Below are 14,731 nucleotides of genomic sequence, written 5' to 3' on the forward strand. Positions count from 1 at the left end.
CATTCCCGAAATTGTTGTGCGGATGTTCCAATCAGAACATGATGAATTATTTATTTATTATAAATTATTATTCCATATGGAAAAGGAAAAGAGTGGAACCGGATGGTTCGGAATGGACTCCAAACAAGACCACAGTAAGTGCATTCATTATTGCAAGAACTTCTGAAGTGATAAGACTCGTCCGATTTCTGTTTTTATTGCACTTTTCCTCTGCAAGAAGATTGTCGTAGTCGTCAAACGACATTTTGGAATCAAAATAATCGTCACAAATCAAATGACAACGAACTAAAGTTCATGTGTTTCAATGGGCGCAGTTTGTTTTTACTTTACTTGGTCGCCCTCTTGTGGCGTAATTTGGAAGTAATCCCGAAATCTTTGACGACTTTGCTACGTTGCCACAAAAATAGATCCTTTTTAAAAGGCAAATTAGATAGATGAGGCACTGTGGTTTGCATGCTCATAGTGAAATGTTGGCAGTGTTGTCCCACTTCCTACTAAATCTGAAACAGATGAGTCATTTGAAGAAAATAATTTATTCAAGTCAAATAGGCAGCACATCATACAGTAAATTTCTAGTTCATGTTGAAGGCACAGACATAATGAGGAGAATACCAAAATATTCTTTACAGTTCCTGCGTGCGTCAGTACAGTACTCAGGAATGCCACGCATAGTTTGACCACATTCCTGTCGGCTTCTCAGAAACGTGCACTGAGCTCGGCCTGGTTGAGCGAGCCTCGGTGAGGAATATCCTCCAGTCTGCCTTTGTTGTGTGTCCTGAGTTCCAGCCTCGTATTTCTTTGTGTGAGGGTTCAAAGTTCATCTGGGCGCAAGGCCGCAAATATTAGTGTTTTTATTTCAGTGTTCCTGCAGGACCAGCTCCGGGATCCACTGGTCCACACTCTCCTGGCAGTAGGTGCCAACTTCCCGAAGATGACAATGGTCAGCGTGGGGGTTCTGCAGATAAAATACAATGCATAAACTAATCAATTCGGTCAATCAATCAGTCGTGCCCTGATTTGAAACCACTCAAGTGCACGTGGTCCTACCGTGACCAGGATGCAGTGTATGTCTCCGTCCTGTCGTTGGTTGTCGTCGTCCGCGAGCAGCTGACGTAGTCGTCGTAGCCCGGACACGCGCAGGATGGTGATGCTGCTGTCGCGGCAAAACGCCTGCAATAGCGTGAAGTGGATCTGCAGAGCCACGTCGGCCTCGTCGCCGTCGGCGGCCAGCACGCATAGAACCACGCTATCCGGGTCCCTGGAGAAGGTGACATTTGTTATTGTACGTGCGGATTGCAAAACTTAGCCATAACTGCAATTCAATTTTATGGGCTGAACTCACGCATTGAGAAGCTGAGCGGACTCGTAGATGCCGATCGTCAGGCACTCTTGTTTCTGAGCCGCCACCAGCAGCTCCTCCAGGGCCACGCTAATGGACTGCATACTGATAGAAGATCAGAAACACCGGTTAGCATGTTTTAGGACAGGCACTTTGTTTGATATTTGCATGAGGAGGAAAATGCACCCAAATAAGGAGACTATGAACATGCATTAGATATTTGAGTTGCAGCAAAATGGCCGCCAATGGCCCCCGAGCCGCCGGTTGGTCACCCTTGCTTCAGAGTCATGTGACTTCCCCGAACCAAGCAGGTTAAGTGGCACTAAATAAAATTATTATATTTAAATGATATTAAGAATGCGTTCCAAAAGTTAATACTAGGGAGTAACTTCAAAAGTAAGATAAATAAAAAATAAAACGATACGTGTCACGGTTGTCCCGGCGACCACCGAGTTTTCCCCGACTTGAAACCGACAAGAGTGAGTGAAAGTCGGGTGGGGAGCTCACCTGTTCTCCGTGACGCTGGAAGTCAAGGTGTCCTCCGGGGTCATGCTTGCAGGGAAAAACAAAAAACGCAAGTGCACATTTGCTGTGCTGCAACGTCGCAACACCTTTTTTTTTTTTGCATAGGGAAAGAAAGGGGGCGGGACCGAAACCTGTACTGCGTTGTGATTGGCTGAGCCGTCTCTTAGTTGCTTTGTTTCTTTGACTTTTTTTTTTCCTCCTCTTCTGTCATGCTGATGTCAGCTGACGTAACAATGAGCGTTTTCAGCTTTTGAATGTGACGACGTTCATGCAACAGCTTGCTGACTCTGATTCTTTATTTTTAATTAACGTCAGCGTTTGATAAATGTACGTGTAAAATAAAACAATTATTAATCGTTTAAATGATTAATCTATGATTTGTTTTATTTACATAAAGTCATCTCCACTCTTTATGATGTGCAAAATATTAAGGCCCAGCCGATGCAGGGTCTGATATTTGGCACATTAAATTTCTCATCATATATATGAATTACAAGCAGAACATTTGACTATTTTGCAGAACTTTTTTCAGTAATGTTAACTTGACAACAATTTTGGGATGTGTTTAAAAAGAATCAGCAAAAAAAAAAAAAACATCAGGTTTTTAAAATAATTAATATGAGATGATAAAATCAGCCGGGCCTTACAAAATATGACTGTGACTCACAGGCAAGAATAACAAGCGATGTCGTCTTGCATTACAATCCCATTTAAGCACCCCCAGTATCAACAGATTACAATCACAATAGCAGCTTGATTGATTGATCATTTTCTTTGCTGGGTTGGGTTAGTTTCGCCCATCCCAGCTGATGAAGATGAAATGCAGATATGATCACCGTCAGGGGTCGTCCAGGGTATCACCATTCATTCATTCACGGCAGAACAGTTCACAGCAAATTTAAACATGAACGTGTCATGCCTTCAAGGATCGATTATTTAAACTGATACTCAACATAGACGTCATGCGATGCTAGCCTGTTGGTAGCATAAGAAGACGGCAGCCCTCAGAATTCAATCTTGCAGGCGGGGAAAGTGTCGTCCTGCATGGCCACGGTGCTGTTGGAACCCAGGACCAGCACGTCCAGTTCCTTCTGACGCTCCACCGTCTGCAGGTACCAGTCCTGCATGGACGCCGACTCGAAGGTGGGGATCAGCGTCACCTGATTAAATAGTGGAGGAACCAAAGGACATGCTCAACTTGAAACTGCATAATTATTTTTTTAATTGAACTACCTCTTATTTAATGATTTAAAAACAATAATGTCAAATTTTTAAATTCTTCTTTTTTTAATAATTATATATATATATATAATTTTCACATGATTATTATTATGAATTTATATGATTTTATTTTAGATCAATTCCAATATTTGGGAGATTAAATTGAAACAGTTTTTTTTAAGAGCAGTCCTGGAACTTTACCGACAGCCCTTTGTATGCGTACTGACCTGCGTGGCGTGCTCCCAGGCCGTCTTGGCGAGGAGCAGCGTGTCCAGCGTTTGCCGCATGAGCTTCTCCCTCTCTGGGCAATCGCCGCTTACGACGTAGCAGGTCGAGCGGACGCTCTTGAAGAAGTCCACGCCCACGGTGGATGACGACACTCCGGAGGGGACGTAGGCCAGGTCCACGAATACGCTCACGTCCTCGGCAGAGGAGGGACACCGTGACTCTGCCGGCGCCGATTTTGCCGAACGATTGTTGGACGCGCGTGACGATGGCGTGTCCTTTTTCGCCTTTGTGATAACGCTTCCTCGGGTTTTTCCCAGACTCGGCTTTGGCGCCGCATCCGTTGCCTAAGAACAAGTTCAGTTTAGAAGTTACCTGGGTGACAGACCTGACCACTTGGTTGCATTATAATTGGACAACCAACTCACCCCAGGTGCGTTCGTTCGCCCACCACTGGTTTTTCCTTTTTTCCCACCGGCATCAGACAGCGGGACAGGCATGGTGGTGTCGGGACGCGGAGGCAGCGGTGGGCTATCCCTGCGCCGGGCGGGAACCGGGTCCCGGGGTAGAGCCTGAAAGCCGCAGAGGTTCGTCGGAATGCTGCACGACTCCTCCTCGTCCGAATCCAAGACCACTTCAGCCGTGGTGGACGGGCACTCCTCCATGCAGATGGTTGATTCGTTTGGCGTCACGTCCTTGGCGGCGACTTTGTGGGCGTGGTCACCCGAGTCTGGCGGCTTGAAATGTTTAAACTCGCAAGGGGAAACCAGACACAGGTCCACGTCGTGAGCCGGGCTCTCAAAATGCAAGGCGCCCGGAAGCGGAGCCCGCCCTGTTTCGGACCTGATGGGCTTCTTGGACACAAAGCGACCGCCGTTGGGATGGTGGGCGGTGTCGTCCGCCTCCCGCTGACTCCCCGAGGTGGGTCCGTGCTCCAAAGACATGGATAGCGACTCGTCCACTTCGGTGGACTGAGGCGAGCTCACCTCTGCTGGCATGGAGTGAGTGGAGGTGGTGGTGGTGGTTGTGTTGGCCACGGAGGGGGACGGGTCGGAGGTGCCGACCTTCAAAGGTCCCAGAGAAAGGGAAGTCGGGTCTTTCTCTCTGGGGTTAGGCTTGGATGGGATGCCAGTGTGGCCAGGTTCTGGCTGTTCCTGAGCCTGCAGCCTGCTTAGGGTGTCTCTGTTGCACCACTTGTCATCCGGCGACAGACAGTAAGGAGTGTGGCCGGCGCTGTTGGGCCGGGAATCCGGGGAGCTCTGCCCGACCGTCCTCTCCTCCGAGGTGACTTGGTTATCGGACAACGATCGCGAGGGCGGGCTGGTTCTCAAAGCGCCGTCCAGGAGGGTGTACTCAGTGGGGGTCAAGTCCGACTCGGCGCTCGGGTCGTTCTTTGGCGTCAACTTCAACGGGGATGGGAATCCCACCACTTTTGCCGGTGGCTTTCCGAGCTGGTCTGGAGTCTTGGCACCCTGCAGCTGCGCTCCTTCTCCGGGCTTTTCCGTGGCCGCCTTTTCACATGTCTTTTTCTTCCCATTAACCGTCATCACCTCTGTTTTTTCTGTTTCCTCCTGATATTGGATCAAATCAGCCGTCAGAACTTCACTGACCGGTCTAGCCAAGTCGCTAAGTTGCAATTGGGTCTTGACATCCTTTGCAGGTGTCTTCTTTGTTTTTTTGGGTGTCGTTTTGGAGTCGTTTTTGGCGTCTTTTTTGAGCTTAGTTTTGTTGTCATTCTTCGGTCTGGACGTGAGGGTCTCCTTCTTTCCACCAGCGTTCTTCAAGACCACATTTTCCTCCTTGCCACCTTGCTTTGCGTTCTTTTTGGCATCCTTGGCACTGGCTTTCTTGGAGCCGTTCTTGATGACCAGTAGTTTCCCCTTTGTCTCTTTTCCCGTTTTGGCGGGCACCTCCTTCCCTCCTTCTTGGCTCTCTGCTCTTTTTGTCTTCTCGCTATATCCAATCCTTTCCAGGTCCCCGGTGGTCACTGTGGGTTTTTGAAGGAATGGCAGGTTCTTGAGCTTCTCTAAACCTTGCAGCAGTTTAGCCTGCGGAGTCACGCCGGGAAACAGAACCCGGACCACCTTCTCGTCGGAGCACGCCGGGTGCCACACGAGGAGGGCGGACACCGACGCGAGGGCGGCGAGGGGGAGCCCTTGAGGGGACGTGCAGTCGGGCCACTCTCGCATGAACGTCTGGTACTCCTGGCTGCTTTTGGCTGGGCTGAGGATGTACAAGTCCAGCTGTCCCACGCCCATCTTTTGGAAGAGGGTGATGGGCTCGGGGGGGGCCAGCGGCGCTCGAAACATGGGCCGGGCTTGGATGTCTAACTTCTTTAACAGGCGGACGGTTCGAGCTGCCTGGTTTGTTGTCTTCTCTGCGTCATCCGCACCTGGTGATTAAAAAAAAAAAAAAGTCAAACTCCACATCTACGTTTAATGCCAAATATTTGGAACTCATCAACTCACATGACTGTAACTTCTCGGGAGAGTTAAAGAAGACCACCCCAAGCTCCGGGGAAATGAGCTTCGCTGACCCCTCGTCCTTCAACGTGTCCAACTCTGTCTCGGCCAACTTCCTCTCCAGAAAACTATTGATGCCGCCCAGGTTGTCGGCACCGGCGTGGGTCAGCAACAAGGCGTCCACGCGGTCCAGGTGGCGCACCAGCTTCCAGAAGCAAGCCTGCGGATCCGAGCCGCCGTCCAGCAGCACCGTGAAGCCGTTGACGGCGAAAAAGGCACAGTCGCCCAAGCCCGCAGGGAAGGCGTAGCAGCACGGACGGGACAACTTGAGGAAGCCCACCGTGGCAGGCGGAGGCAGGAGTTCAAAGGGGGACGCCGAGCTCGCCATTCCGATTCCTATTTGGGTACACGTGAAGGGCGACGCTGTTGATGAGGAAGAGGGGGCGTGGTCTTCATTTGAGAACTGAAGGATGAAACAGACTGTTCACTTTGTGTATGTTGACCCAATACTTTTGTCCACCAATGCTTATGGGTGGGGTGCAGGGCTCTATTGTTTTCACTCGACTTTATTGCCTAACTTCCTTCCTTCCTTCCTAAACTTGGCAGGTTACCATGGCAACAGCCATCAGTGGACAAGGCCTTCCCTTGGTGGATTTGGAAGTTGAATTTCTTTTTTTTGGTCCACTTTGATTTCAGCTTTTATGTGCAGCTGCAGAGAGGAACAAATGCAATTCCAGTATTTTCGATATTGACCCCGCTAGACAGGGAGGGCATTGTGTTGCGAGGCCGTGTGATGAGAAAAGAATTTCCACGAGCCGACAGGCTTCAAATCGGAATCCCAAGGAGCAAATACCTGTAATCGTCAACAACACTTTGCTACGTGCACTTAAGCGGAAACGTCGGGCCTCGGGCTCATTAAAAGTTGATGCGTTGCTGGAAAAATGCTTTTGACAGCAGAGAATCTCGCTCCCGTTCAACAGTCACTTCATTAGGTACATTTCCGCGACTGAAAGCATTATGAATGCTTCATTATGCTTTCACAGTATGCATGAACTGTACTTAAACATATTTCTTTAAAGTAAAATTTCTAAATAAAATGTTAGCATAATCTCTCAAATAGTTCTTTGAAGTTAACACAATTTTATATTGACCTCTAATCGGCTGTCTTTTTTTTTTTTTAAAGCCAGATGCCAATAATTTACAAGCGGGTAATCCACAAGCAGGATATTCTTTATCCTCTGCAAAGAATGACTCGTATTACTGCCGTACTAAGAAGCCAAGAAAAGAGCTTCACCTCCAGTGTGGTGTCTTGACTCTTATACTGCCCCCAGGTGGCAAAGAAACACACCTCAGAATGATCCGCATAATTATCTTAGGTACAACAAAAATGCTTTAATATTTTTTATTATATTTCCTTGTGTCCTCTTACAATAGAATTCTTATGACAATTCCATTCATTTTGGGATTTGATGAGGAGCAAATTAAACTCAAGATACCATTGTACTGTTATTAGAGATTGTGTAAAGCGCATATTATAAAATGTGACCGTCATATTTATACAGTCATAACTAGACACAAATACTGATTAAGGTTTCTCCTTTGAGAATGTATGATTTCTGTCGCTGCTCTGTTTTTCCAATAAATAAAAATACGACTAAGGTCGGATGCTGCGATGACGTACACTCCATCCTCCGGTGTCGCAATCAAGCCTGTCTTTTTGCGTCTCGCTCGGTTTTGATGATTTGTGGAAAATATAGAAATATGAATAGAAGACGTACCTGTGTGGATGGATTTAGTCCGATGAGGACGAGTAGCGAGCGTTCGTTCGGCGTCCCGCTCTTTCCTCCTCCTCCTTCTCCTCCTCCTCTTCCTCAGCCTTTCTCCTCCTCCTTCTGTAACCGGCCGCTGCTGGACGCCATGTTGGATGACGCTATTGACGTCATCGCATACTGTATAAAACTATATGTTTAACTAAAATGATAAATCAAAATCCCATAAACCAGTCAATCTAATATGTGTATTTTCATCGTATTTATGTCTACATTTTTATGTTTTTTGTGGTGCATTTATATGATTAATATTTTCTATTGTCTTGTTATCAACTGGGTGTTTTTCACCAACAAGGTCACTCGCATACTTCAATGTCAAGGACACACATTCCAGGGTTTTGTTTTCGCTTTTATAACAACAACTTATCTTACAATAGATTTGATAATATCACCAAAATAACACGGTGCCCCTGAGCAAAAGAACTATTGAACAATTTTCAGCAACATTCCTACACTTGGAATTGTCACAACACGTCAAACAGTACATTATGCAGAGCAACATAGTGAGTGCACCATTGAGTTTCTTTCACAAGCACTTGAGGACATAAAAGTTACAAGAAGTTCCTCGGGGGCAGCTGCACAACGTGCCAATTCGGGAGCCTCGACGCACGGCGCATGGCTCCCCTGCGTCGCACTGAAAGGACAAAAAAATAAAAATCACAAGAAATACTTATGGTTTTATTTTATGCGCAGGACTCACAGAAGGCAGCCAGCCCAACTTTTTCTCAGAGGGCATCTCTTTGTTCCTCAACTTCTCCAGCACTTCTTGTAAAGCATCAATCTGATTGATCAAAACACACATGCATGACTCTACTGTCTGCAACCAGTTGTTATTTTATACACACACATCCGCGCAGCTCACCAAATCTTGCTCCTGTTGATTTTTTAGCGTGAAATCCAGCGAGCGCTTCTCCACCGAGGCGTCCTCAGTAGCGGACGCGTACAGGAAGGCGGCGGTGGCGAGGAGCAGGAGGAGGTGGAACAAGGCGCGGGTGCTCAACATGGTGCTGATGTCAAGTAAGGGTTCTCTTTGGAGATGCATCCTCACTTTTTATAAGGGCCCGTGACATCAGCAAGCGTGTGAAATATTGATGGAGGAGATGACCCTCGTGACCCCCATCACGGAAGGTTTGCCCAATTAGATGTCGCGTCCAGATGTCTTCTTGTGTTTCGCTTTTCAAGACTCAAAATAATTGGCATGTTGGCCTCAATCTGTAATCACCATTCCATTTCCTCTTATTGGAATAACCTAAAAGTGTATGCACACACACATTGACATCAGCGACCCCCATTAACAATTCCCCATGACACATCCGTTAGTCATTCTGTTTGTCTTTGCCCTGGAGACAATTTAAACTGGTTTGCTCAAAAATATAAGAGGAAAATGTTACACAGCTGGATAGTTTTTAAATTTACTTTTGATATTTTTAATATCTGTCTGTTTATGGTATTTATGTTGGCTGTGTGTCTGTGTACACTGTTACAAATGAAAATTGAATTAAAAGAAAACTGCAATGAGGAGAATGGACAGTAGACGGCAGCAAATCGCTCATTCTGTCATACCCACGAAGAAAAAAAAAGAAGAAGAAAAACCGGAAGTTTACTATCTGGTTTTGTGCGGTGGTCGATGTCAACTAACTACTTCAACTACTCGTCCAATTTGGCTGTTGAGAGACTGTAAGAATGTCTGAAAGGAAAGTCTTGAATGTAAGTATAAAGCCCAAACGTAAAACTAATAACTCGTTGTTACAGTGTGTGGTTGTGTCGAACAGGGACGATTAACAAGCTAGCGCTAGCTTATGTGGAGCATCTATTGATTGATTGATTGAAACTTTATTGATCCCCGGGGTTGGGAAATTCAGGCCCCAGCAGCATTCATACCACAGAGCGGGTATATAAAAGAGACTCAATAGGCTCCTATAAGGCTGCACAAAGAAAGCCAACAAGTGCGAATGATAAAAGTCATCCAAGTAAAGCAACAAGACAAAGGAAAAAAGTAACAGCAGCCAACCAGCCCCCCTCAATACTGTAGAACACCCCAAAATACACGAAATAGCCTCCACGGGGTCCACTAATGCACTTCTGATCAAATGGTCAAGTTGTTAAGTTAAAATGCCACTGCAGCTTTCATTGACGCATGTTGTGTCCTTATTTACAGAAATACTACCCTCCGGACTTTGATCCGGCCAAAATCCCTAAACTTAAATTGCCTAAAGATCGACAGTATGTGGTCAGATTGATGGCACCATTCAACATGAGGTAAGTTTACCACAATCGGCAATTATTCACAAGTAATGGATGGAATTGCCTTTATTAGTCGACTCATAAGCATGCTTGTCACCATTGATTAAAATTATTTGATTGTGCACAGGTGTAAAACCTGCGGCGAGTACATCTACAAGGGAAAGAAGTTCAATGCACGTAAAGAGACAGTCATGAACCAGCTCTACATGGGACTCCCCATCTTCCGCTTTTACATCAAATGTACACGCTGTCTAGCGGAGATTACATTCAAGGTGAGTTCAAGTAGGAACGTGGCCATTTGAAAAGGGTTCAGCCGAAAGTGGTCTGCACGTGATTCCAGACGGACCCGGAAAACACAGACTACGCCATGGAGCACGGGGCCACCCGAAACTTCCAGGCGGAGAAACTCATCGAGGAGGAGGAGAAGCGAGTCCAGCAAGAGCGAGAGGATGAGGAGCTCAACAATCCCATGAAGGTACCCATGTGCCAGAAAACATGTCAACCAGGTCTTAAATGGTCTCAATTGCAAAGCGCCAATGTAGCAGTGCATGATGTCCCCATCTGACAGGTGCTGGAGAACCGCACACGGGACTCCAAGATGGAGATGGAGGTGCTGGAGAATCTGCAGGAACTAAAGGACCTGAACCAGAGACAGGCCCAGGTGGACTTTGAGAGCATGCTGGGCAAGTACCGAGAGCTGGAGAAGAGAGAAAGGGAGCGGGAGAAAGAAGAGGACGAGCGGGAGACCAAGTAATTGGAGATTACTTTACCGTAGTCACATCTTAATTGCTTCCATTAGAACCCATGGCTTCAATTTTCTGAATGTGTTGTGCAGAGACATGTTGGACCGAGCGCTGGTGAAGAGATTGCGCGACTCTGACTCTGAGAATGAAGAAGACGCCAGCGGCAACAGCGGAGACGTCCCGTCACAGAAGCCCTCCAACACTTACAACCCAACTGACATCCTCACAGACGACAAACCCACAGAAGCTCCTGTATGTTACAGGAAGAAGATATGCTATCCCTTTTGTTTTTATGTATTTTTCATGCTTACTGTTGAAATTGGTCTTGTGTCGCAGGGCGCTGTCACTGCAAAAAAGCCCAAGTTGGAGAGCTGGGAGAAAAGTGTGGGCACCCTGGGTGCAGGCGGCGCTCTCGGATCGCTTGTCGTACGCAAGAAATCGACCAGTCAAGTCAAGACCACTGCCGCTAGCTCGCTAACAGGTAATCGCAAAGCTGCTTTATCCATCTATGAAAGTAAAAATGTTGTCACGAAACTGATTTTTGACGTAAAGGGATTTTTGGAGGCGGTATGAATATGGGGTACAATTTGACGCTATTCACAGGTGGAGGATTTGTGTCACCAAAGAATTTTGTCATGAACAAGAAAAAAATAATTCCCCTTTACAGACAAAAAGGCATCTCCTTGTGCCAGCGGCGCGGCGAAACTTTCAACTCCTTGCGGGGACGCAGCGAAGGAAACGCCGTCACTCAGTCTGTTGGTTGCTTATTCAGACAGCGAGAGCAATGACAGCGAATGAGATTTACACGGATGACACCATGAAATATGTTTTAGTATATAATTAAACTCTGTTTAAAGGCAACTGAAGGTTTTTGAATTCTTGTGACCACACAATATATATATGTACAAGTCTGTAGCATGCTTTTGTCAAAATAACATAAGGATCAATTATTGTACAAATATTTGGACAGCGTGCCACAAATGGAATTTAAAGGGAAAGGCACAGCCTGTGACGTCACTCCTCCCCTTTAAAACGAGTAACACAAGGGATCGCTGCGGCCATTGGCCAGGCTAACGTTAGCTTGTTGGCTAACCCTAATACCCGGGTAGACAACTGGCTCAGACCATGCGAACCGTGGTATTTCTGACTCAAAAACGTCCCAGAAGAAACACCGGATGGTTATTATAAAAGAAAAAGGTGGGGCGTTTGAAATAAACGGAGAAAAGCCGTCAAAGTGAAGAAAAAGGGTGAGCTTTTCAAATAAGTCAACTCTTAGCTTTAGCCGAGCTAACTTGTTAAATGCCTCACTCGCTGTCCAGTTTGACATTAATACCTCACGTTTTTCAACTCCATTTCATTTCGAATTTACGTCTTTAGTTTATAACCATCGATTTCCTTTTCGATACATTTAGGTACTTTAATGCAGAGAATGTTTGCAAACATAAGCTAGCAGGCTAACTTTCGTTTTCACTACTGAGCCGTAAAGTAAAATAGCAAAAGGCCGTGTTAAAAATTAAATGGACACATCTTTCTAGCTATCTATCTCATCTAACTCTATACATACTAAACTTAATCTGCTACTTAATGCCAATGCTGTCACATAATGTCATATGCAAAACACTGAACATGATTTTTCTTGGTGTGAATTTGAAGCTGCTCATAAAAGTGCTCACTGTCAGGGGCGTTATTTGAAATACAGAAGTCAATAAAATAAATAAGTGCATGCAAACCACATTAAATAACAGGCGCATTGTCATGACCAGATCCATGGCAAAGTGGCTGAAGGACTACCTGAACTTTGGTAACCGACGTGACCCCCCGCAGCCCCCAAGGCCAGACTACAGCGAGAGCGAGATCCTGCGGGCCTACCGAGCCCAAAAGGAGCTGGACTTCGAGGATCCGTACCAGTGCTCGGTAAAGGAGCACCAAAACGGGGGCGGCTATGGTGGCGTGGATGTAAGCCTGCCTCCATTTCCTTCCTTTGGCTTGTGTAATGGTACAACAGAGGTACAGCACGTTTTTTCTCTTCATTTCATCCAGTGGCAAATCTGTGATTGATAAAGTGTCGTTTGCAGGTGAAGGTGTTGTCCCCTAAACACAGGCTGATTAAAGTGGAGTCTCAGGAGTTTGGCCACTGTAAGATTGCCCTGAGTCCAGTCACTGTTCAAGAGGAGCCTGTAAGACTGCCTCCCAGTCCGCTTTGCACCTGCTCTCAAGCAAATCTCAATGTGGCGTCCGTCCATTGATTTTTGTCCCAGGTGCTGCCCTCTGCCCCGGTAGCACCGGACCCCGACACGGACTATTCGGACCCGTTTGACGCTTGTCCAGACCCGAGGACGCGGACCAACTGGGAGCCCGAATCGGCGCCGGCGGACTGCTCTAGCTACATGGAGCCATTTGAGGCTCAGAAGATTATTTCAGGTGAGTTAGTTGAATCATCTTTTTCACTTTTATTCTCAAAATTTTTGAGGATTTATTTTGTACAAAAAGAAATACTGCAATGTCGTGTCTTTGTCTGATCAGAGATGCAGCGGAACAAGAGCACCAGTGGCAGCCAGCTTTACGACAGCCCGTATGAGGAACGGACCCGACTGCCGGCCCACGCGCCGACGGCAACGCCACAGCAGCTCCACAGGCTTGACAGTGCGCTTAGCCTCGCAGATGACAGGGAGAGCCGGCTGCCACAGAACGATGAAAGGCCGGCCGACGAGTACGACCAGCCGTGGGAGTGGAAAAAGAATGACATCTCCAAAGCGCTCGCCGGTACGTCTCAAAGTGATTTTTAAACTAATTGTAAATGTGAGCCTTGGGCAATTCGGATAAAGACGAACTTGGGCCTTGATTTAAATGGGATGACAAAGCTGTCACTTTTTGCCCGCAGTTCAGTTTGAGGGCGCTGAGAGGGAGCGCTCGCGCGTCCAAACAGAGAACAGCAGGCTGACAAAGGCCGCCAACGCGTCGGCCGTGGCGGCCGACTCCAACACCCTGCGCCTGCTTTGTGATGCGCTCCCTCTCCTCGGAGAGCGAGTGGACCCCAACCTGCCACTGGAAAGACAAGTGTGAGGCCTGATGTCCATTTTGCTTGTTGTCCTTCTTATCATAAAAAGAAAAAAATTATAATGTGCATTTTTTTTCCCTCTCTCCCAAATTCCACATGCAGGTGGTACCACGGAGCGCTAAGTCGCTCCGAGGCAGAGACTCTGCTGACCCTGTGCAAGGAGAGCTCCTACCTGGTGAGGAACAGTCAGACCTGCCGCAATGACTTTTCTCTCTCGCTCAGGTATACACACAGCCTCTTTAGGTTCAGTTTTTTTTTTTTTCTTCTGGAAAAACTTTTCACGTACTGTGATTCATCTGGGGCACTGTTGTCCAATATGCCTTCCAGGAGTTGCAAGGGCTTCATGCACATGAAGTTCACGCGCTTGGCCGACGGCTGCTTCGTCCTCGGCGAGAACAGCCCACCCTTCGCCACCATCCCGGAGGTCATCCACTACTACAGCACGCACAAGCTGCCCATCCGGGGGGCCGAGCACATGTCCCTTCTGTATCCCGTCATTGTGCAGACGCTCTGACAGGGCGCAACCCAAAATGCCAAAATTCGTGGCAGCTCAAATTCAGCCCCGGTGCCTCAAGAACATGGACTGCAAGGCTGAGCGCTGAAGTAGAACATTTGAAAGGATCTTCTTGAACGGTTCTTGCACATCGCTGGCATTGGCCCGGAAGCTCTTAGATCACAATTTGATAAATGTCATAGTTTTTCACAAATCTTCCCCACACGTGGGCGTTATTTTTACAAATATTACAAATTGAAAACTGCTTGTGCGCTTTGATGACGCAATGTTAATGCTTGAACAAGAATGCGTTTTTGGGGTCTCCATAAAAGTGAGGATTTTGGAGGTACGAGGATTATGCCCAATGTTGGCTGTAGATAGATAAATTGTAGATTTAAGTTTCCTGTCGCTCACATTTTTAGGTGTTAGTGACCCACATAGTGGATGAGTTGAAAGCATCAAGACACTTGAGGTGTGCATTTGTCATCCAAATATAGCTTTGTTCTCTTTTCTAAGATTTGAAAATAAACTTATCTGTTTTTAACTTTGAGTTGCTTGACATTTTGAAAGAGATGAAACAATATGTACTCAT

At 46.7% G+C, this 14,731-nt stretch overlaps 5 protein-coding genes across 9 annotated transcripts; 2 read left to right on the forward strand and 3 right to left on the reverse strand.

Annotated features, from left to right (window-relative positions):
- Positions 1-514: 514 nt before the first annotated feature.
- Positions 515-2,008, reverse strand: LOC148384956 (growth arrest and DNA damage-inducible protein GADD45 beta-like). Its single transcript, XM_088400470.1, has 4 exons — positions 1,847-2,008; positions 1,343-1,444; positions 1,048-1,258; positions 515-955 (listed from the first exon to the last, which is right to left on the reverse strand). The coding sequence occupies exons 1-4, from the start codon at positions 1,888-1,890 to the stop codon at positions 857-859; spliced, it is 456 nt and encodes a 151-aa protein (XP_088256596.1). The 5' UTR covers positions 1,891-2,008; the 3' UTR covers positions 515-856.
- A 222-nt stretch (positions 2,009-2,230) lies between these two features.
- On the reverse strand, positions 2,231-7,697 carry LOC148384957 (microtubule-associated protein 1S-like). 3 transcript variants are annotated; one of them, XM_088400465.1, is made up of 5 exons: positions 7,551-7,697; positions 5,779-6,195; positions 3,739-5,702; positions 3,313-3,657; positions 2,231-3,024 (listed from the first exon to the last, which is right to left on the reverse strand). In XM_088400465.1, exons 2-5 carry the CDS (start codon positions 6,158-6,160, stop codon positions 2,869-2,871), a joined length of 2,847 nt encoding a protein of 948 aa, XP_088256591.1. In that variant the 5' UTR covers positions 6,161-6,195; positions 7,551-7,697; the 3' UTR covers positions 2,231-2,868. The 3 variants fall into 3 exon arrangements, with proteins under 3 accessions (XP_088256591.1, XP_088256589.1, XP_088256590.1); XM_088400463.1 differs by having other exon boundaries at positions 5,779-6,235; XM_088400464.1 differs by having other exon boundaries at positions 5,779-6,481.
- A 243-nt stretch (positions 7,698-7,940) lies between these two features.
- Positions 7,941-8,819, reverse strand: LOC148384958 (cocaine- and amphetamine-regulated transcript protein-like). The gene is made up of 3 exons (XM_088400471.1): positions 8,464-8,819; positions 8,302-8,382; positions 7,941-8,235 (listed from the first exon to the last, which is right to left on the reverse strand). The coding sequence occupies exons 1-3, from the start codon at positions 8,641-8,643 to the stop codon at positions 8,128-8,130; spliced, it is 369 nt and encodes a 122-aa protein (XP_088256597.1). The 5' UTR covers positions 8,644-8,819; the 3' UTR covers positions 7,941-8,127.
- Positions 8,820-9,148: 329 nt separating this feature from the next.
- On the forward strand, positions 9,149-11,449 carry yju2 (YJU2 splicing factor homolog). The gene is made up of 8 exons (XM_088400469.1): positions 9,149-9,308; positions 9,760-9,860; positions 9,973-10,117; positions 10,186-10,320; positions 10,414-10,595; positions 10,681-10,840; positions 10,925-11,069; positions 11,256-11,449. The coding sequence occupies exons 1-8, from the start codon at positions 9,285-9,287 to the stop codon at positions 11,384-11,386; spliced, it is 1,023 nt and encodes a 340-aa protein (XP_088256595.1). The 5' UTR covers positions 9,149-9,284; the 3' UTR covers positions 11,387-11,449.
- Positions 11,450-11,612: 163 nt separating this feature from the next.
- LOC148384960 (SH2 domain-containing adapter protein F-like) lies at positions 11,613-14,683 on the forward strand. Of its 3 annotated transcripts, none has more exons than XM_088400467.1 (7): positions 11,613-11,835; positions 12,352-12,595; positions 12,664-12,765; positions 12,847-13,009; positions 13,112-13,351; positions 13,470-13,647; positions 13,749-14,683. In XM_088400467.1, the coding sequence occupies exons 2-7, from the start codon at positions 12,356-12,358 to the stop codon at positions 14,158-14,160; spliced, it is 1,335 nt and encodes a 444-aa protein (XP_088256593.1). In that variant the 5' UTR covers positions 11,613-11,835; positions 12,352-12,355; the 3' UTR covers positions 14,161-14,683. The 3 variants fall into 3 exon arrangements, with proteins under 3 accessions (XP_088256593.1, XP_088256594.1, XP_088256592.1); XM_088400468.1 differs by lacking the exon at positions 11,613-11,835 and having other exon boundaries at positions 12,344-12,595; positions 13,749-13,868; positions 13,974-14,683; XM_088400466.1 differs by lacking the exon at positions 11,613-11,835 and having other exon boundaries at positions 12,344-12,595.
- The last annotated feature ends 48 nt before the right edge of the window (positions 14,684-14,731 follow it).

This window comes from Syngnathus floridae, chromosome 16 (genome assembly GCF_059516105.1).
Source record: "Syngnathus floridae isolate MCC-2025c chromosome 16, RoL_Sflo_1.0, whole genome shotgun sequence".
In the NCBI taxonomy this organism is placed as follows: domain Eukaryota; kingdom Metazoa; phylum Chordata; class Actinopteri; order Syngnathiformes; family Syngnathidae; genus Syngnathus; species Syngnathus floridae.